Raw genomic sequence first — 24,225 nt, 5'->3', positions numbered from 1 at the left:
CGTGCTCAACCCATTCAAGGCCTTATAGACCTCAATCAGATCACCGCGCAGGTGCCTAGTCTCCAGCCACTGCAATTTGCAGAACTTAAGCCTCTCTTGGTAAGAGAATCCCTTCATTCCCCTCACCAATCGTGTTGCTCTTCTCTGTACACGCTCAAGCAACTCTACATCCTTCCTAAAATGAGGCCTCCAGACCTGTACGCAGTACTCAAGGCGTGGCCTGACCATTGCCTTATACAGAGGGACAATCACCTCCTTTTCCCTGCTAGCAAAATTCCTATATATCATTGACAAAACCCCATGACCTGCCCTAGCAGCCTGTCTACATTGCTCAGAAAACTTCATATCTGACTGCACAATTACTCCCAGGTCTTTTTCATTTTCTACCACCTTAAGTGTAGTACCACACAGTTGGTACGTTTCTCTGGGGTTACTTCTACCCATATGCAGTACTTTGCATTTGTCAAGGTTAAACTTCAGTTGCCACTTCTTAGCCCATCTGCCCAAATTATCTAGATCCTGTTGCAGTAGCACACTGCCATTACTGTCATTAACAACCCTGCCAACCTCCGTGTCATCTGCAAACTTCGACATTAAGCCTGATATACCTTCATCAATATCATTGATAAATATACAAAACAACAGTGGCCCCAACACCGAACCCTGTGGGACTCCACTAATAACATTAGTCCACGAAGAGCAGCACCCATTGATTACCACCCTCTGTCTTCTCCCACTTAACCATCCTTTTATCCATTGTAGCAACTTACCCTTAATACCATTCTGCTCCAATTTGTACAGTAGTCTTCCATGCGCAACAGTGTCAAAAGCTTTCCTGAAATCCAAGTATATGATATCAAAATTATTTTTTGCATCCAGTTCCTTTGTGACCACATCATAATAACCAATCAAATTTGTCAGACAAGACTTTCCCTTAACAAACCCATGCTGTGTCTGAATTATTGCTGCAGTCTTGTCTAGATGATCCTGCAATGCATCTTTAACCAGTGACTCCATTATTTTACCAAGTTGAACACCTTTATATGAACTTTTTTTTCAATGTTTTTAGGTTCTAAATTGATCCTGAAAGTATAACCCACATGTTATGGAACACCCTGTATATGTGACAAAAAATAGAAATCAATTTAACAAATGTAAGAAACACAAAAGGCAGAAAAGATGCCTGTTATTCTATATAGCTGTGTCACCAACTGTCACCCATTATATATTTTTTTATTGTTTTGTGCTAATTGTATTTAACTTAAACTTCTTAACTACATTATGTATATTTCTTAATGTGTGTTAGAGCACAGCCTACCCATCTCAGTTATCAAAGTTCTATGTATTGTGTGAAGGCATCACACTATATTACAAGCAAAGAGACTTGGATTATATATTTCCAGCTTAAAATTCACTGCCATTATTCTGTTATTTTTCTATATAATATCGGTGTAAATACGCTATAGTTTACCCATAAATTTAACTACATAAGTAGTGTAACAGCATCGTTTTGATTTTATCTCATATTGTGGCTACCTTCACAAGATACCAGGTATTGCACTACTTCGAATAAATAATGCTTCTCTAATAGAGGAGACTACTGTTATTTGTTCTCAATGGGCACCACCACCCAGACGTGTTTCGGAGCTTGTTGGCTCACTCATTGGTGGGCGGGTGGGAGGGTACCCTGATAATGCAGACATGCCATCGCAGTTGCGAAGTTAATTCCACAATTTTGGCATCTCTCGTATTGTGGAATTAACTTCCAAACTGTGGTGACATGTCTGCATTATCAGGGTACCTGCCCGCCCACCAATGAGTGAGCTGACTAGCTCCGAAATGCCTCTGGGTGGCGATGCCCACTGAGAATAAATAACAGTAGTCTCCTCTACTAGAGAAGCAGTTTTTATTCAAAGTAGTGCGATGCCTGGTATCTCATTGTAAAGGTAGCCACAATATAAGATACAATCAAAACTATGGCGCTACACTACTTATGTAATTAAATTTATGGGTAAACTATGGTGTATGTACACCAATTTTATTTACAGGTAGTTCTCGACTTTACGAGTTAATTTGTTCCTAGCGAAAACTCGTAAACCGGGAATTTATTTCCCATAGACATAAGGTTAAAAATAGGAGTTACGTTATCAACAATGAAATTAGCTAGCTAATTAGTTTGTTTAAACAATGATTGATTTATTGAAAGAAATGAAAACGTAGCCTGTAAAATCAAGCAAATTATAATAAAAGAGAAATTATTTACAACTTACAAATGTTAAAGAATGTTTATTCTTCATCATCGACTAAATGCACACTCGTTGATCATTCATTATTGGCTTGGCACTCGTTGGTTTGTTGCACAAGGAGTCGTCTTAAGAACTGTTTCAAGAGGTGTTTGTGTCCAAGTAATCTCTTTTAATTATAAATTTCACAATTGCATACATAAGCATTTTTTAACAGCACACAAAAATTGCAACTAACATGATTCGCGTGGAGTGGTAAGTTTGTGAAGCTTAAAAAAAAAAAAAAGAAATGAAGAGAAGATTCTGAAAATTTATTTATGTATTTTATATGATTGAAGATTTCAGTAAAGGGGAAACATATTTCACCATAATAACATAAAGAAACCACACAATTCCAGCTATCAGTATTTTCACAAATGCAAGAGGATCGAGTTTACAACCCATTTATAATTGCTTGCAGTAACAGAAAAGCCCAATAAACCGGAAATTGCAAATTGCTTTTATTTTTTCATGGTGGTGACTTCCAGAAATGTGCTTTAGAAAAATATAACAAAGGTGTTTAAAATTGATTCTATAACGGAACATATGATAACGATGAAAGTGCAGTGCATTTTAATGATTTGAATTGGTAACTAATACAATTTACAAACCACGCTCATGACCTTTATGACCTTAAGGTCATGCTTGTGACCTTAAAAATGACATTTTAGAGAGATAAATAGCTTAGTTATACAGCGAAAATTAACTTCTTAGATCTTGAAACGAATTACCAAAAAACAATGTTCTATTGGATTCAAATTACGATATTTTAATGATATGATGGTGTCTCTGGAACTGATTAATATCGTAAAGCGGGGTACACTGTATTGTATAGCTATGCACGTGGTTTGGAATGCGGTATTTTTTGCAATTAATGTTCATATTTTTGATTTTGTTGATACTTGATTCTTGGGGGGAAAAAACTCGTAAACCCGGGAACTCGTAAAGCGAGAACTGCCTGTAGTTAATTTCCACCCATAATATATTATGCCTTGCGCATTTAGTTTTTGAAAAGTTATTTTTCTGTATATCTATCTGACTTATCATGTACCAGATTCAAGAGTGAGTAATTGAAGCAGATAAACAACCAATCAACTGAAACATGAAATTTTTGAATGTAACCAATTCATAAGTTACTTCCTGTAAGAATTCATTTTATTTCCACTACATAACAGAGTCACAATTAAAGAATTTTCACACTTACATCGGTGATAAATTAAGGAACAAATTTCCGTGGCATATTTTGCACTGAAAAAGATTTGAAATAGTAAAAATTCATAAATGTACATGACTCCCATTTATTATATATAAGGCCATGACAAAATTTTTAAGCACCTGGAGAATATAAAGAAAATGCTACCCCTCCTCACTACATGAAAAGGCCCAAGTAATACTGGATTTATTTTCACTGCCAAAGCACTACATAAAAATGTCTACATGATAGGTTTCATTTTGCAGCCATTGACAGTAAACTGATATCTGAATGCAGTTGCTCCACGGCTTCCCTCTAAACATGACCCCAATTAGATACAATGTACACCAATGTTTCAAAACACTGTTTAAAGAAAACTGTGTCATGATCCATAATTCTTCTGCATCACAATTCTCTTTATACTAAAAATTCATATGGGCCTGAACCACACTCAGCTGAAACCTGTGCACCACTGCACTCCTACATATCACTGTTCACCTATATTAGGGCTGTGCAACAGAGAAAGATGTCTGACATATATTAACATCTCCAATACATCAATCAATTAAACTAGGAATATTAATGATAATTATAAATTCTAATTTAATCAAATCAAAATTATGTAGAGCACACACTTTACTTTTTCTAACATTTACCAATTAGGATCCTCAATTATTATTATATTTGAATTGATAAGAATTTCAATGAAAAAATGTAGTTTGTCAAAATTTTGTACTTCTTGATATTTTTATTGTCACTTATTCGTGCATCATTTAATTTAGATTAATTGCAGAACGTTCTGTTCTTTGTTTTTGCACCAAAACAGCTAAGGATATAATGGTATCTGTGTGATATAAGTGAAATGTGTGAATTTTATTTTATTATTGGTCTACTTGTTTAACTGGATGAAAATGATTTCTTTTTCTTTCTTTCTTTTTTTTTTTTGTGTGTGTGTGTGTGTGTGTGTGTGTGTGTGTGGGGGGGGGAGCAATTCTCACTCTTGACTAGCACATAGTATCTCAAAGTGTGAAAATTTGTCTTGTCCCCGCTGCAGGCCTGATGTAGCCGAATGGTCAGGAGCATGAGTGCAGTAGCACATGCTCTTTGAGTGGACCGGGGTTCAAGCCTATGACTCTTAAATATGACTAACATTTGTATTGATTGATTTATTGTAAACTCCACTGACCTGGTGGTCATGCTGGAGTATAAACAAGAACATTAGTAGAAGCATATGATGCAAGAAAGAAAGCTTATATAGCATCAGCCAAAAAAAAAAAAAAAAAAAAAAAACTCTTCCCGTTTCACCCATCCAATCACTCCAAAAGTTTGTCTAGTTCAGCCTTGAATTTATTTAAGCTGTCAACTTCCATAACGGCAGATAAGATGGAAGTTTGTTCCAGCAATCAACCACCCGCTGGCTAAAGGCAAATTTCCGCAGATCTATACATTTATTCTGCAACTGTCTTTCCTCAATTTAAATTTATGCCCCCTCAGGCGTGTAATCTGAGCAGATGGAATAATCCCATCAGCATTGAGCTTGCTCAAACCATTCAAGGCCTTATACACCTTAATCAGATCACCTCCCAGGTGTCTAGTCTCCAGACACTGCAATTTGCAGAACTTAAGCCTTTCTTGGTAAGAGCAATCCTTTGTTCTCATCACCAGGGAACGATTATGGGCACAATAAAGGGCATGATCATGAGAGCTCATGCATTGGGTGCTTCCACATCATAAACAGCATATCTTGTTGACTGCTCGTGGCCCTCTGTGGTTGAGGTGTTCAGAGAATGGTGTTGAATGGGTCAAACCACTACCCACCAACAGAACTGAAAAGGATTATGTAAAGTGGATGTTCGTGGTAAGCAAAGGGTGCACTGCATTGTACAGGCTCAAAGGCAGGTTACTGTGTGACAGCTGACAACACAATACAATACGGGAACGCAAGAACAATATCCCAAATGACGATGTTACACACTCAGACATATGGGGTTCTACAGAAGATAACCAAAGAGACTCCATCTCCTCACTGCTGATATCATAGGCAGTGAATACTATGGTGTCAAAAACAGAATTATATCTGGTGAAACACACCGATGGATACCTTCGTTGTGTGGTGCAAGCAACACAAGTCCATGGACCCATCCTTCAAGGTGCCCAACATCCAGGCAGGTGGCAGTGGTTGCTTAATATGGGGAATGGTTTTCTAGCAAGAACTAGGGGCCTCTGGTCCATGTGGACCAATGTTTCACTGGTGATGTCTACCAGTGGCTCTTAGAAGACAATGTACACCATGCCATGTTCCATGTTTTCTTAGACAGAAATGGGATCTTTCAAGATAATAATACACCACGTCATAATACACTAAGTGGTCAGAGGAACACAGTGAAATTATCACCCATCTTGATGCCTCCAAATTTGATTAACCATAATTCAATTGAACACCTGTGGAATGTTTTGGAATGGGAAGTGATCATCATCTATTCTGACACTGTGGAGGGCCTCACAGGCATCATGGTTTGCATATCCCTTCAGATATCTTCAGACTGAATTAATTCCAATGGCTAGGTATATAGTGGCTGTTATCCATGAACGGTGGCCCAACATAGTATTAGGTAGATGGTCATAATTCAGTGATCATTTTTTGAATTGTTGGCAATGTCTTCAAACCTTTAAAGCATCAGGGATTCCTGACATTAAGAGCAGAAACTTCTTGGTGCCGAACATGCCTGCTGCTAGGAGAATGGTAATCCATTGTTTCGCCTTTTTTCCTGACACATTTCTCACCTTTAAATATAAAGATTTTATGTGATAGAAACTTAAAAGTCCAGTTTTGTCAGCACTGAAGATCACATTCTGGTGTATGCGAACAAAAACATTCTTTAAACAATTCTCCTTCCATTCCTTTATAGCTCCAGTGTCAATGACTGCACTTTCACCACACACTTTACTGAAAGCCAGTCCACAATTTTGCATGGATAGATTCTTTCTTGAAGACAAATACTTATTGGTTTATACTGTTTTATGAAGTGATGGTCAACACCTATATTTTTGTGAAGACCTTGACAATTCCACTATTTAGTTCTGCTGGTACCCAGAGTTTGAATCCATGAAGTTGCTGTCTTTTTTTCTTTTCTTTTTTTTTCTGCTTTGAACTTTTCTTTTTTGGGAAGGTACAGCTATCTTGTACCCATTACCTCTTCAATGAAGAGTTCTGGTGGATTAAGAACTACTTAACACCAATCAAATTTGCTGAATCTCTGATATTTATGTATGCATTTCTAAGACTGACTCTTCTGATATATCTTTATTTGCTATATCCATTTGTAAGAATTAGAATCAGCTAAACTACTCTTTTATTTACTGTTTAGCAGGAGGGACTGTTTTGTCAGGATTAATTACAGGTCACAGACAGGTAGATGGCAACACCTATTAATATTAGGATATAAAAGGCAGTCCTGCTCAAAGCAGAGATAGATGGAACAGAAAGGAGCAGAATGGCACAAGGAAATGATCTAAATCCTTTTATATGAGGATAGCAGACAGTCATATGGCAGACATGTATTTATAATAGCAAGTTGTCAAATAGCAGACATATCCATTTGCCAGATAGCAGAAAGAGAAAAAGCTATCTAAATCCTGTTGGTGTAGCTTTTCTATCTGCATCTCACTCTCCCAAGTAAGCAATAGCAACATGTTTTTGGCATTCTATTCCAAATGGTCTTTGCCTGTGCACCTCAGACAGATTTTCTGAACTGCAGGGTAATTAATCAGTAACCTGTGGCACATCAAATCTGTCACATTGGGCACAGGAGTTATATTCATATGTATTCACACTGTGCCTGTTTCTGCACTTGCCCATTCCTTGTATTCTTTGCCATGTAACTTAACCACTTTTCCACACTTGTTAAAGAAACTCTCAATAAAACTATTAGACATATCTACTAGAAATCTGTCAATAGTAATCACTTTAACTATATTACCAATCTACACAAATTTAATCATAACATTTAACAGAAACCTTTTCAAATTTTTTTCATATGCCTCTGCTGTTCTCAAAACCCACTGTCACTTCTGCCTAGGCAAAGGAGTTAGTCTTTTTATCTCCTGAACTGAAAAAAATTTTAGTCAATCCCTGCATTACCTTTCTATAATGAACAAATTTCTGCAGTTTCAAAATCCACTATTCTTTCTCTAAAGAAGAACTGTGGCAGTTTCTGTTCTTTTAGGAAAATATAAATCACGTGACATGCCCAACACCAGCAAGAAGCAAAAGAAAAGACAGATAATTATTCACATCTAAACTAGCAGAAATAAACATCAAACAATAAACTGAATTAAAAAAATAATCATTTACTATCCAGCCAAAGAAGGTTCGCCACAAAGGGGATTGATTTAATTGGAAAGACTATCACTATAATCCTAAGATGACCAGATAATCTTTGAAACCTTCAAGGCAAGAAACCAGAGCTAATCTATGAACTTCAAATGAACCAAAGAATCTGAGTTGACCATGTTTCAATGATCATTGGAGTCGCATTAGTGGACAAATAGGCATCAAGAAGAACTGAACAATATACTGAAGAGATATAACTGTGATATGCAAATGGTGGAGTAAACAAGGTAGACATAAACTGCAGCCATTATCAACCCACTGCAGGATGGAAGCCTCCTCAACAATTCATGCTGAGGGAAATAGACCATAATCTACCACGCTGCTCCAGTGCGGGTTGGCAAATCGACCATATTTAGCAGTCAGGGGCTTGAACCCCGGTGTACTCAAAGAGCGTGTGCTACTGCACTCGCGCTCCTGACCACTCGGCTACAGAAGGTAGACATAGTCTAGAACAAAAACTTCAAGCTCTATATAAAGTTATGCATGTCGGGTATAGCCTCCTTCTGCACACAGCTAAGATGCAAGTCGGCACAAACCTGCCTTGGTGTTGCACCACTCCAAACAAGAAACACTGCTCCAATGGGAAAAGTATATTGCTTTTTATTCAAGGTGTATGCCACTACCCAGACCCAGGCTTACATCTATGACCAAAGCCTCATCAGTGAGCAGGTAGACACTGAAGGAAACAGCGGCAACTCCCAAGGCAGAATGCGCTGGTCCCACAGGAACTAGTAGTTGTTGGTGACTCTATTGTCAGGGAAACGGGGAACATGCTTTGTAAAAAGGATAGGTGGATCAGGACCACAGTATGTCTGCCAGCGACAAAGGATGATGATGACGTTGTAGAGCGGATATCATCTTTTAAGGGCACAAAAGGTGATATAGTTGTACACATTAGCACTAATGATATTAAGAGTAGAAGACCGGCAGAATTACTTAACAAGTACAGGTCACTGTTGATAAAAAGCCGTGAATTAGGGTTGAATTTGAAAGTGTCCACAATTCTGCCCAGACACAATAGGAGGGAGTATATGATGACAGCCTTGTTGATCAATTCGGCCCTGGAAAGATTGTGCAAGGCTCAACGGGTAGAATCTTTTGAAGCCTGGTCTGTACTTGTTAATAGGAGAGACTTCTTCTACAGGGATAGGATACGCTTAAATAGAAAGGGTGCAAGAATATTTGCTGATGCTATCGAGGCAAACAGGTGGGTCGGCAAACTGCTAGCTTGGGGAGATACAAGGACTAATTGATTAACAGTAACCACTGGCAGAGGTGAAAGTGATTCTTGCACTGCTTTTATTGGAATGAGCAGCAGCGAAAACAAGATACAGGATATTTCAGAGACTGCTGGGAGTCACTGCGGTACAAGTAAACAAATGGGTTGTGTTTTTTTTTTTTTTTTTTTTTTTTTTTTATGTGAACCCGAAACACGAGAGGTATTAGAACCTATAGTACTTAGTACCGTGCTTGGGTTGGAGGTTGAGAAGACGAAAGAAGATATTTGTTGACATTGGACTTGAACTTCTGTAGATTGTAATTTTCAGGAAATACGTATGAAGGAAGGTTGTTCCAGAAAACAGCAGTTGAATGAATAAATGAGAAAGATGAAAAGTTGGTTCTGTGGGTTTGAAGTTGGACAGTAAATGGATGTTGGCTGGTGGCGGCACGTGTTCGGACTGTTTTGAAAGAGAGAGCGGGAATTATAGAAGCCAATTCAGAAGAACAGTGCCCATGGAAGTATCTGTAGAAGAGGCATGCAGCAGAAACAGTACGTCTATGAGAAAGTGAGTGGAGAGACTCTGTTAGAGATGAATCATTAATTAACCTAACTGCCCTCTTCTGAATGGAATCAAGAAGCCTGAGAGAATTTTTGGGGGCACGACCCCAGATGTGGGAACAATATTCCATGGCAGGGCGGATTTGCGATTTATACAGAGTGAGCAGCTGTTTCGAAGAAAAGTAACGCCGAGAGCGAAAGAGAAAACCAAGTTTTTTAGATGCAGAGGAAGCAATATATGTAATGTGCTTGTGCCAAGAGAGATTAGAAGTCAGGGTAATCCCCAAAAGAGATATATCCTTTTTGCCTAGAAATTGGAGTGTCACTAAAGATAAGCATAGGAGCAGAAGAATCCTTTTTGCGAGATATAAGACAAGACTGAGTTTTAGAAGGGTTGAAATCAACTAAGTTGTCTTTGCCCCACTGTAGAATTACCTGAAGATCGGCATTTAAGGAATTGGTAGCCGATTTTCGAGAAGTTGGAGCTGATTGAGCAGGACAAGGTTTCTCAAAATGGAAAGTGGAATGCAAATTCTATCCAAAACTATGGATAGAATTTCCAGTCAATGGAAGAAGGTCATTGATATACAAGAGGAAAAGAGTGGAGGAAAGAACTGAACCTTGGGGGACACCGGCATTAGTGGAGAAGTTAGAAGACAGAGAGCCATCTACCATCACCCTCAGTGAGCGATCAGAGAGAAAACTGGATAACCAATTACTAAAAACAGTTGGCAAACCATAAGATGGAAGCTTGTTTAGAAGACCTTTATGCCAAACACGATCAAAAGCCTTTGAGATGTCAAGAGCAACTACTTGTGTTTCACCGAACCTTTCCATTGAATTAGTCCATAAATGGGTTACATAAGCCAGAATATCACCAGTGGATCGACACTGACGGAATCCATACTGGCGATCGTTGATCAGACGGAAGGTTTCTAGGTAGTTTAAGAGTTGGCGGTTAATTGATTTCTCCATTACTTTAGAAAGAGTAGAAGTAATTGCAATGGGACGATAATTGGATGGGAGGGATTTGTCACCCTTTTTAGGAACTGGCTGGATATGAGCAAATTTCCAAGCAGAAGGAAAAACACCTTTAGAATAAGAAAGTGAAAAAAGGCGGCAAAGAATAGGAGTAAGTTCAGGAGCACAGGTTTTGAGAACAAGTGGAGAAATACCATCAGGACCTGGAGCTTTCTTAGCATCAAGATTCATCAAAATCCTTCTGATATCCTTTTGACGGAAGACCACAGGAGGCATTGAATGGAGCGTGTTGGGAATGGTGGGAGGTGTTTTACCAGGATCATTAATACATGAGCTGGAAGAAAAATGGGATGCTAGCAGGTCAGCTTTATCCTTGGCTGAAGTGACAACAGAGGTGGTTTGGACAGAGGTGGGAGCAGAGATGGGCAAAAGTTGCGGCCAATAGCTTTAGCAAGAGACCAGAATGCTCGGCTACCATTAGGGCAAGAAGCAAGTTTTCTACTCATAGCCTGTTAAAACTCTAGTTTGGACTGATTAATAACTGCTTTACAATTGTTGCGAGCTTTGGTGTAGGCAGAAAATGAAACTGAAGAATTAGAAACAAGCCAATTACGATATGCAACATTCTTCTCTTGGACAGCCTTAGCACATTTATTGGAAAACCAAGGTTTAGATAAAGGACGAGATTTTAAAGTGGAGCGTGGGATAAAGGATTCCATTCCTGCAAGAATAATTTCACTGACACGATCTGAGCAAACGTTGACATCAGAACTTTTGAAACAGTAATCCGACCAAGGAAAAGAAGAAAAGAAGTCTTGCAGGTCATCCCATTTTGCATTCTTGTAATGCCAAACAACACGAGGTTGGGAATAGCCATGAGATAAAGGTTCCATTGGAGAAGAGACAATCACCAAGTTGTGATCTGAAGTGCCTAAAGGACCTCTCACTTCGACCGTGTACTTAAAAGGGTTGTTTGTGAGAAAAAGATCAAGCGTATTGGCTGTATGATTAGGATTGTCCGGTATTCTTGTAGGTAAATGAACAATCTGTGCTAGGTCATTAGTAATTAGTCATTAGTCATTAGCAAAAGCCTCAGCATCTCGACCTGCTGGGTCGGTGTGACTAGAAACCGGAAGCCAGCTGGAGTTGTGAACATTAAAATCACCAAGGAAAATTACCTCACTGTTAGGAAAGTTGGACAGGAGAAAGTCAAGTTGCAACGAGAGGAAGTCAAAGAGCTCCAAGTGATTAGTGGAGTTGGGAGAACGGTAGAGACAACATATGAATTTGACACAATGAGGTAGAGAGATTTTAAGCCAGAGAAGATCAAAGAGAGGAGATTCCAAATTGCCAAGTCTCTGACAGGGAATATCAGAACGGACATATGCACAAGTACCACCTTTGAGGCGAAAGGAATCATACAGCGAATAATTTGGGAATCTGAGATCAGCAGTAGTTGAATCAACCGATAACTGAGATTCTGTCAGAAAAAGTACATGGGGTTTGGCAGACTGCAAGTGGAAATGGACATCGTTGAGATTATAACTGAGACCACGTATATTTGTGAAATGAATTAGGAAGTCCTTGGGAGGTTTAGATCTTTTCGCAGATAAGCTTGCTCTATTAGTTTGACAATTCATGGTGTATTCAATGGTAAGAAAAAGTGGGTGGGACATGCTGTATGAAGTAATGAAATTTTTGGATATGGCGTACATGTGGTAAGAATATACCCAGATCCTTGACATAACGTGGCCTCGACAATGCTCCCCGCATACACACTACTCGGACTCCCTCCAGTCACTATCTGGCAGAGTAGAGGTAGCAAGATTATACACTAGCTGATCCGGAAGCCTCCTAGAGAGTTACCAATAGGTTCGGTCTGGTGTACTAACTAGCGGCCGGCCTGCGAAAACCGTTTTAGAGCTGTACCCTCGAAATGTAAGGAATATTGGATCTCGCCACGACGTTCATCATAACCTCAAAAGCCATCAATCATACTGCATGATGGAAGAGATAGGGAAGGGTTGACCGGAACTTAGCTCTAGAGTCTAAACATGGGTTCCACCACTTCAAGCCTCCAATAAGCAAAGTGGTGGTATTTCACCGGTTGATGAGAGTCATCTACCACCTAGGAACATCTACCACAGTAGTCATCTACCACAATAGGAACAGGAGCATGTATACTTGCATGTACATCAATGCTAGGAGTTTGGTAAATAAATTTGATGAATTTGAGGTATTTCTCAAAACATCAAAGGTAGATAATGTTCGGATATTACAGACGTGGTGCCACAGAGATATAAGGAATGCAGAACTGGAATTTGGGCAGTACAATGTGAACAGAAAGGATAGACAGAATAGGAAGGGAGGAGGGGTTATGCTATTAGTTAAGAAACACATAAAATCCAAGGAAGTGAAGCCAGTAGACATCGCTGGACAGTGCAGTGTCAAATCAGTTTGGTGTGACATAAGCATTGGGAGATCAAAATTGGGAGTAGGAGTGTGCTATAGGCCTAATGACTCTGATGGGTATAATAAGAAACTGTACAGGGAAATAGAGTGGGCCAGTAAATCAGAGAGTCTTATAATGGGGGATTTTAATTTCCCAGATATTGAATGGAATTTGTGGGTTGGTCACTCATACATTAGCAAGGCTTTCGTGGATTTATTGGATAATTGTTTTCTACAGCAGCATGTTCGGGACGCAACTAGAGGGAGTAATACTCTTGATCTGATTATCAGTAGTGATTATTTATGCATTAAGAATCTGCAGATAAAAGAACCACTAGGTGGCAGTGATCACAGTTTGCTGAAATGGTATTTACTCAAACAGGCAACTACCATCAGGGGAAAAGGGAAGGGTTTTTGCTTTCGTAGAGGCAACTACAGTGGTCTGGGACGGTATTTAAATTCTATACGGTGGGACCAACTGATTTTACCAACAGCAAATTCAAAATGGGAAGCATTCAGGCCTAAATGGATATCAGATGAACTAATGAGACATATGGCAGAGAACAAAAATGCATTAGCATTTAACATTAGTAGAGGTATATGATGCAAGAAAGTAAGTTTATGCAGAATCAGCCAAAAAAAAAAAAAAAACCACTCCCATTTCACCCCTCCGTTCTTTCGAAATACCTGTCCACTTGAGCCTTAAATTGAGCCTTCCGCAACAACGGATGGAAGTCTGTTCCACCAACCAACTACCCGCTGGCTAAATGCAAATTTCTGCACATCTATCCTACATCTGTCTTTCCCCAATTTGAATTTATGCCCTCTGAGGTGATTATTCTGAGCAAGAGGAAGAATTCCATCAGAATTGAGCATGCTCAAACCATTCAGGGCCTTATACACCTCTATCGGATCACCTCGCCAGTACCGATTCTCCAGACACTGTAATTTGCAAAACTTAATCCTTTCTTCATAAGAGTAACCCTTTGTTCCATTCACTAATCTTGTTGCCCTTCTCTGTACTCATTCCACCATCTCTACATCCTTCTTGAAATGAGGCCTCCAGACCTGTATACAGTACTTAAGTTGTGGCCTTAACCTTTTTGTCAAAAGAAAAGAGAGGCTGGATATCCATTCTAATTAAATTATTTATTAAGTGAAAAGCAGATACCGTAACTCTAATGAAATCAGCTTCATGGTATGTGTAAGGTGAAAATAACCAGTTCTTTGTGACTACAAGACTACAGTGCTTCTTTAACCAGTGCCTCCATTAATTTTCCTAGAACAGAAATTAAACTCACAGGTCTATAATTCCTTCTCTCAGCCTTTGATCCTCCTTTGTGAATTGGGGTCACATTTGCATATCTCCAGTCTATAGGTACCTCCCCTGAGTCCAAAGAAGCTCTTACTAATTATGGCTAAGGGTTTGCTTACTTCCTTTGCTGCCTCCTTTAATATAACTGGATAGATCCCATGCACCTCGGGTGCCTTTTTTATGTTTATCCTCAACAATTTCTCCTCCACTTTCCTCTCAATTATTACAAAATCATCTAGCTCACTGCCAGAGTTTACTTCACCTCTGGCATTCCCCTCGCTGAATAACTCCTCATGTGTGAATGTCGAAGCAAAATACATGTTTAGTTTGTTAGCCACCTGAGCAGAATCATAAACAGTAGAACCATTAATATCCAGTGGACCAATCTGATTCATCCCTTTCCTTCTAGAGTTTACATAGGTAAAAACTCTTTTCTGTTTTTCTTTGCATCCTTTGCCAAGGATTTCTCATAATCTGCCTTTGCCTGCCTAATCTCCTTTGTGACTTGGTTACAGACCAGCTTACATTTATCATAGGCTTCCATGTCACCCATTAATTTATATGTATCCCATGCATTTTATTACTCTGCCATATGTCTCATTACTTCATCTGACATCCATTTAGACCTAAACCTTGAACAATATTTCGTACTTGGTATGTAAAGCCTAGTAGCTTCAAAGATAAATTCTTTGAATGCTTCTCATTTTGAATTTGCTGTTGGTAACATCATCAGTTGGTCCCACTGTATAGAATTTAAATACTGTCTCCTTTAAATACTATTCCACAGTATTTCAATTCCATTCCACTGTATAGAATTTAAATACTGTCTCATCGTAGTCGCCTCTACGAAAGCAAAAACCCTTCCCTTTTCCCCTGATGGTAGTTGCCTCTTTGAGTAAATACCATTTCAGCACACTGTGATCACTGCTACCTAGTGGTTCCTTTATCTGCAGATTCTTAATGTATGAAGAATCACTACTGATAATCAGATCAAGAGTATTATTCCCTCTAGTTGGCTCTCGAACATGCTGATGTAGAAAACAATCATCCAATAAATCCACAAAAGCCTTTCTAGTGTGTGAGTGACCAACTCACAAATTCCAGTCAATATCTGGGAAATTAAAATCTCCCATTATAAGACTCTCTGATTTACTGGCCCACTATTTCCCTGTACAGTTTCTTATTATACTCATTAGACCTATAGCACACTCCTACTCTCAATTTTGATCTCCCAATGCTTATGTCAACACCAAACTGACTCGACACTGCACTGTCCAGTGATGTCGACTGGCTTCTCTTCCTTGGATTTTATGTGTTTCTTAACTAATAGCATAACCCCTCCTCCCTTCTTATCCTGTCTGTACACATTGTGCTCCCCAAATTCCAGTTCTGCATTCCTTATATCTGTGTGACACCACATCTCTGATATCCCAACAATATCTTCCCGTGATGTTTTGAGCAATACCTCAAATTCATCAAATTTATTTACCAAACCTCTAGCATTGGTGTTTGTTTGTTTTTTGGTTTTTAGGAGCATTAGCAACTAAGTCCATATTGCTCCGGGATATGCGGTGTTCATTCTCTGACCTTTCCACATCCACCGTATTTGGTGGTGACGGGCTCGAACTCCGGTCTAATCAAGAAGCATGTGCTACGCACTGCTGCTCCTTCCCACCTGGCTACGGAGGCGCCTACATTGGAGGCAAATTGCTGCTATGGATAAAGGGATGGTTGAGTGGGAGAAGACAGAGAGTGGTAATCAATGGACACTGCTCATCATGGACTAATGTTATTAGCGGAGTCCCTCAGGGTTCAGTGTTGGGGCCATTGTTGTTTTCTGTATTTATAAATGATATTGATGATGGTATATCAGGCTTAATGTCCAGGTTTGCAGACGATACGAAGGTTGGCAGGGTTGTGAAGGACACTACTGACACTATGCTGCTGCAACAGGATCTGGAAAGGTTGAGCAGATGGGCTGAGAGGTGGCAAATGAAGTTTAACATTGACAAATGTAAAGTACTACATATGGGAAGCAGTAACCCCCAGAGTGACGTATCAACTGTGTGGTACTACGCTGACACTGGTAGAGAGTGAAAACGACCTGGGGGTAATTGTGCAGGCAGATATGAAGTTTTCTGAGCAATGCAGACTGGCTGCAAGAGTAGCTCATGGTCTCTTGTCAATAATATACAGGAATTTTTCTAGCATGGATAAGGAGGTGATTATCTCCCTGTATAAGGCAATGGTCAGGCCACACCTTGAGTACTGTATACCAGTCTGGAGGCCTGATTTTAAGAAGGATGGAGAGCTATTGGAATGAGTACAGAGAAGGGCAACAAGATTAGTGAATGGAGCAAAGGGTTGCTCTTACAAAGAAAGGCTTAAGTTTTGCAAATTACAGTGTCTGGAGACTAGGCACCTGCGAGGTGATCTGATTGAGGTGTTTAAAGTCTTAAATGATTTGAGCATGCTCAATGCTGATTGGATTCTTCCTCATGCTTAGAATAATCACCTGAGGGGGCATAAATTCAAATTTAGGAAAGACAAAAGTAGGATAGATATGAGGAAGTTTGCCTTTAGCCAGCAAGTAGTTTGTTGTTGGAACAGACTTCCATTCTTCCTGATGTGGAAGTTGAAAGCCTAAATAAATTTAAGGCTGAGGTGGACAGGTATTTGAAATGAACGGGGGGGGGGGGGGGGGGGTGAAATAGGACCTTTTTCCCCCCTTTGGTCGATGCTGCATAAGCCTGCTTTCTTGCATTATATGCCTCTACTAATGCTAATACTAAAAATGTGTATGGTCAAATTATGGCTGAAAAACCACAGTTCTGTTAAAAATTTACCGCAAGAGGAAAAAAATCAAATTGCAACTAACAGGCAACTATAGTATGCTCTCTTTTAAATTGTGTGCTTTTTTTTGACATGTCAATATTTGCCATTAAGTGGGGCATTATGAACTTGGAGGAAAATCTGCAAGTGTTGTAAATGAAGGACATTTCATAGAACTAGTAAAATTTCTTCCTCGCTATTATGATAAGGATCTTACTCTTTTTTTTGTTAGTTGTTAGTGCATCAGCTTCTGTGGACATAATATATCTCCCAAAATTTTTTTGCATTTTATACTCTGATCCAAGCCCGAGGCAGTTTTCGAACGTGCGACCTTTCAGTTGCCAGGCAGGCACTTTACCCACCCGGCTAGCCCGGTCGGCAAGGATCTTACAAATCCTTTGTAACAGTGTTAACTCAATGAAACATATGTAAGCCCCCCAAATCCAAAACGATTTCATTTACTCGTTAGGACATGGAACTTTAACATTGATTATCGCTTTAGTTAAAAATGCAAATACATTACAGTTTAATTGTAGGCTCCATGATAGTTATATCTAGATCGGACCAATTTTCTCTTTCGTTAAGATATATTGGTCCTACAGGTTTGGTTATGGAATGATTTATAAAATTTGACATTCTTCCTAGTTCATGCACAAGGATTTTTACAATTTGGACAATAATCATTTAATGATTTTTACTGAAATCATTAAATGATTAAACTTTAGATTTAAAAGACTGTAGAGGCCAAGGATATGATGGAGCAAAAGTAATGTAATGCGATGGAAGCTGTCTTCAAAAAACAACAAAACCATAGATCCGATGGCTGCATATTTTCATTGTTGTGCACATAAGTTAAATTTAATTGTTACTGAATCTGAGCAAAATTGCATCGAAGTAAAAAAAAAAAACAAAAAAAATTTTTTTTGGCACAGTCTAGGCCATTTATACTTTTATAAACAGCAGAGCTTGACTCGTTTGAAAATACTGAAGGAGAAACAAGAGCTTTGCGATAGCATATCTCACTGAAAAGACTTTCAGAAATGTGGTCTAGCAAGATATCTTGATCACAGTAAAAGAATACTTACAGGCAATTTACAACAGAGTTAAACATTGTGTAAATTGGAGAAATTGACTTTCCAGTAAAATCAATGGCTTTGGGGTGTGCAATACTATCACACATGGATGTCTATCAGTTTTAAACACAACCAATGCTTTATCAAAATTTTTAGTCTCCATCAATAAATTTAAATGTTGCTGACACTCATATCTTCCTGTTGAAAATCAATGAGTGATCTTAGATCGGATGAAAAATTCACAAATAATTTAGAGGAATCCAAACAACTTGATACGTTATGCAATATAACTCCCGAGTTTTTTAGTGTAAGAACAAGAAATAGTTTTTTTTTATGATAAAACTAAAGATGAGGCAATAAGGGATCCCATTGAAAAATTTAAGACTAGAACATATAATGTCATTCTGGAAGCCATAATACAAAATTTTACCGATAGATTTGAAGATTTCAGATCATCGACATGAATGGTTTAGATTTTAGTTCCCAAAAATTTTTCTGCTAAAGCCCTTTTTCGGGTAATGAAATAAACTGTCTATCAGTCTTATGATTTTTTACAGAAATGACATAATATATGCTGACAATGTTCTTGCCGAATTTAAACCTTTTAAATCATTTATTTTAGAAATTCCAACATGGAAGAAATGAAATTAGATGATATAATTGCATTTATGTTGACAAATAATGTGGACATAGTGTATAATAATTTATTAATATTATCTAAAAAATTAACAATCCCTGTTACAAGTGCTTCGGGTGAAAGAAGTTTCATCAGATTGAAACTGATTAAAAATTATCTTCAACGCACAATGGGAGAAGTGAGGTAATCTTTCTTAGCTCTTTTTAAGTATTGAGCATGATTTATCGTTAGAGTTAAATTATGATAAAGTTCTGGAAAAGTTCTCAAGTATGAAAAAAAGATGTAGAACATTAAATATTTTTTTTTATTTAAAACTTTCTGCTTTTTGTATATCTCTTGTTGTTTTTTTTCTTGTAATATTTTATTTATGTATCATTTTTTGCAGTTTATTTTGTTTCACATGTTTATTTTTGTAATTATATAGGTACTGCTTATATTTTATACATGCTGTATATGATATCATATGTATGTATGTAATGAATAAAAAACTTAAAAGTACTTACTAAATATAGTAATAAAATAATCATTTATAAAATAGTTTGTTATTTTTCACATATTTAATATAATTTTTTGTAATGCAGGCATATACAGATATTCAGACACCTCTTATTTAAAACCAAAAATAACAGGTAGGTTAGCATTAGGCAATTGGTGCTTTTTTGTGAATGTACCTGCTGACAAAAAATCCTGGCTACACCTCTGGATACAGAGTTGGGGGGGGGGGACCAGCGCCACTTGACAGTAAATACTATACACTATTCTTCTTTCTGTATACAATGTAATCCTCATATTAAAATTCTACATAACATATATCTGAGTGACACCATCTCTCCGATATCACCACAATGTCTGCATTTGATGACTTGACCAGCACACTTCAAATTAACCAAATTTATTTACAATACTCCTAGCACTGGTGAACGTGTACTTGTTCTTACTCTTAGTTATCCTAACATAGCCCATGTATTTCCTTGTTCCACGATGACTCAGAGCAGTGACCTAAATCCCCAGTACCTTGCTTTTCAAGGTTGTTTTAAGGCCTGACGTAGCCCAGTGGTCAGGAGCGAGAGTTCATAGCACGCGTTCCTTGAGTGGACCGGGGTTCAAGCCCGTGACTACTAAATACGATAAATATTTGTATTGACGATTTATTGTAAACTCTACTGACTTGGTTGTCATGCCGGATTATAAACAGAAAATTTATTTATTTATATGTTCCAATGGTAGCAGTGAAAGAATCACTTTCACTTTTTCCTGTGACTATTTTTAATCCATTTGTGTCTGTATTACTCCAAGCTAGCAGTTTTCTGACCCACCTAACATTGCCTAGATAGCATCAGCAAATATTCTTGTACCCTTTCTATTTAAGAATATCCCATCCCTGTAGAAGAAGTCTCTCCTGCTAAGAAGCACAGACCATGATGAGAATTCTATAATGTGAATTCCCCCCTTTGGCCATGTGCTGTCCAGAGAATACATTAGTTGGGAAGTATCCTATGTAACTTTCACTTATAATAAATGGATATTTATCTATTTATTTCTTTCACTTACTTTTCATATTTAATGCACAAAAAACTGGGGTTATCCATTGCATTTTAAGCATTTAACAACAGAAATAAATCAAGACATTTCTGATATACACAAACAGAAACATCAGTAATCACCATTGTTCAAATTCATCACTTTCAAAACATTTTTATTTTACCAGAACACTATAAATTAGGCAATTTATACAGACACCAAATCAAATTAAACACAGCATATATAGTTAATGGTAATTATTTACAAAGCATTATTACTCTAACACAAACAACCTAAAATCAGAAAACAAATTAAATTTTAAAAATATTTTTATTATACCAACAGCATATTCCATTCATAGAATATTAATTAATATACTACTAAAATATAATGACTATAACTACAATATATTCCATAAGTGCTGTAAAATTCATTTACATAAGCACAGAGAAAAAAACAAATTTATAAATAATTAAAATAAATGACTAATAATACAGTAAAATTTATAAAAATAAATGGTCAAAAAATTGCTTACTATAGGTAACAAGCAATTGTTTCTCTTTATGAAGGGCATTCACACAAATTAACTGGGAGCAAGACAATATTTATACTCAGTCATCCAATGAAAAACATTTGCATGCAAGCGTACTCACACAAACTGTTGCTATGCTATTTCCTTATTGATACACTCCTTACTGAAAAGTATGAGAATATAATTTGTACATTGAATAATTGCTATACTGATTGACAAAGCCATGCTGTTAATGACTGAAAAGAAAATTAAAGATTTTAGTAAATATTTTTTTCTTAACATTCATTTACAATCACACATACATAGACATAAAATAGTAAAGCTGAAGACATAGATATGCAGAAAATTAAAAGCAATGCATCACCCTGCTGTAAAACATTAAATATTAGTTTCATCAGTTAAATGTGTTTCTATGAGATTACTAACAAGCATATTTAGGGAAAAGAAAAATCATATAAAGAGAAGGAAAAAAGAAAAAAAAAAAAAGAGCGAAAGCAATAGGGGGTTTGGGGTTCTTTTGAAAAAAAAAAAAACTTACTCATCTGTAACTTTTGACCCTCGATATAAGGAAGATACACATGAGTGGCATGGGTCGGTTTCCCAAAGAGGGCTGAGTCTTCGATATCGTCACCTATACCAATGGGATGAAATTATCAGCTAACTACCTGTTGCTGCTCCTGATAGCTACCTTTAACGTTCATATACTGAATTTTATACAAGAGTTAAAATTTTTCTTTAAATGAAAAATAAAATTTGGACTATTTAAAGCAGTGTTACAAAACATAAGAATTAGTGCACTTGCATAATGTGATCTCTTCACAGATTTCTTGAATTCAAAGCAACAGCTAACAATGTTTATGTTTAGTTGTTTATATTATGATATTTTAAAATGGAATCCCAAATTTAAATGCATTCCCAAATTAAATTACTAGAGTAAAATATTAATTGATCCTATGAGAAAGTTAAAAAAAAAAACAACTGGCATCAGAGGCATTATATACAAATTCCAATCTGAATCTCATTATTTTAGGCACAAAAGTAGGGTTTAAATTATAATGTTTTACACAATACATACTAAATTAACTGCATCTACAAATAACTGCTGATATAACAGTTGGAATGTAATATATTACTTTACTACTGTTTTCATTAAAACATTATATTCACCATAAAGTCTGTTATGCCTGCACTGGCAAAAAAGCAGAGTTAAAACAGATTGCTCTCCACTAAGAAAGGATACAAGTAATAGTGGCTTAAAGGAAGAATATCAGTCCCCATTAGGTTTTAAAATTATACATCCATACTTTCTGATCTTAAAACTTAAATTTTGTTATGGCCTTCATTTTTATTGTTTCAAAAAAGTTGAGGGTCAAAGTAACAGAATCATGCTCTGTGCATTAATTTTAATGAAAATTACTGCTGGAAAGCATAAGCTGCAAAAATGAGAAAATACATTTCAAATACACATGCAAAACAGCCCTCAAACAATAGGGATAATTTCATCCATGCATAATATTAAGGAATAAATGAATGTGTTTTACATGCTGAAAGTGAGTCAATAGGAAATAACAGCATAACGCCATTTCATGCATCAGGATCTTTTTAAGTATAATATTTTACCTAACTCACCTTGAAGTTGTCTTCATCCATAAAAATATATAATATTAAATTAAAGCATGAAATTATGTTTAGTAGATAATTTAAAATGCAGCTTGTATGCGTTCCTTTAGTTCATAATAATACTAAATTACTCTATATTGCTAAAACCTAAGTTCATCATACAGAGCATCCCACAAAAATATTAATGCACTCCGACACATTACTGTGAAAACAAAAAAAGAGTATCACAAAGAGTTCTGACTTGTTGCATCTGAACAACCAGAGGAAGAATTATAGGTGAAAATAAACTCTTAGTAAAAATCAAAGCATAGAAGCTTTTGAATAGCATGAGTGGTTATTACGTGGTACTAGAAATTCAAGATTGCATTAAAGCATAGCATACATAAAAATATTAAAGTGGAGTTCATGCAGCCTTTTGACTAACTAATCAGATAAACCTTTCAAATACAAAAAGTGAAAAACTGAGCAGCATACAGGGTTTAGAGGATTTTATTTTATTTTATTTATTAGTTATTTTTCATAGTAACTTCAAACAATAAATTTTACCAGACCCTATCTACTATGATGGAGGAGTTGATGAGAAAATATTGCATGCAAAGATATTGGTAAATTTTGAACAATAGACCAAACAAACAAGTAACTGTGTCTATCATATCCTGACAAATACTACTTGGAAAATATAGCCTTCTTCAATTATTTTAACTTCTGACCAACAGTGTTCTAGACTAGTACTGGACTTTTGTGAACTGATGTTAATAGTGCCCAATTACTATTCTTGTCAAGGAAATGTATGGCAGTGAGTTCAACCCATCACCTTATACATTTTGCCATTCTAATAATGTATCAACCCACAGAAAACTAATGGATTAAATAATGCAAACTCTGCAAATTTCACTGCATTTTTTAGGCTAAACGTTTATAAATTTTTTCCTGCAAAGAGTAGTACAAAATCAAGTGTATTTCATAAAGCCAAGAACATTTCAGCAAATGAAACAGCAGCTTGTGGATATACACTGCTGTACCATTAATATCTGGACACATGCACATCTATAAATACCTTTTATTTATAGGAAAAATAATAACATGTGCTGAAACCTTTGGCCTTCATGAAAGCCTCGAATCACCGTGCAATACTCTCCATCAGTTTTTGTTAATGTCATCCAATATTTTTTGCCATTCCATCTTCAAAAGGGCAACCAGTTTTTAGCTCTGCTTTCAAGATCTGGGCTGACCAACTTTTGGATGCTTAATGTCATCAAACCAGTTTGTCACAAGGTGAACAGTATGATATGGAGCACTGTCCTACTGATACAAGTAGTGCTCAAACTCACATAATACAGGATTGTCCAAGACATCAAAAGAGACTTCAGCATTCATGGTTTTGTCCAAAACAATCAATGGTCCCAAGCCAAACCATGAAAAACAGCCCCAGAGCATCACACCACTCTACCAAACTTCACTGTTAGGAATACAGTCTAGTGGATAGCTTTCTCCTGGAATCCGCGATACCCATGACCATCAGACTGGTAGACCATGTACAGTGACTCACTACTCCAAAGTACTGCTTTCCAGTGGTCCAAGAACAGTGACCAAGCTAGATAGCATCTGGCTTACGG

General features: G+C 37.1%; 1 protein-coding gene across 2 annotated transcripts in view; it reads right to left on the bottom strand.

Annotated features, from left to right (window-relative positions):
• Positions 1-24,225, bottom strand: part of LOC150081718 (uncharacterized) — a 1,674,628-nt gene that overhangs the window by 761,755 nt on the left and 888,648 nt on the right. The window contains exon 20 of one of the 2 annotated variants that reach the window (XM_090378825.1): positions 21,528-21,620. The exons of the other annotated variant lie outside the window; for it this stretch is intronic. Coding sequence (XP_090234951.1) covers positions 21,528-21,620 — 93 coding nt within the window. The remainder of the gene's footprint in view (positions 1-21,527; positions 21,621-24,225) is intronic. 2 annotated transcript variants of the gene reach the window in all.

This window comes from Mastigoproctus giganteus, chromosome 8, assembly GCF_048544385.1.
Source record: "Mastigoproctus giganteus isolate SK-2022 chromosome 8, ASM4854438v1, whole genome shotgun sequence".
Taxonomy (NCBI): Eukaryota; Metazoa; Arthropoda; class Arachnida; order Uropygi; family Thelyphonidae; genus Mastigoproctus; species Mastigoproctus giganteus.
Note: the sequence above shows the minus strand (reverse complement) of the source record. Positions and strands in the feature narration are given on the sequence as shown.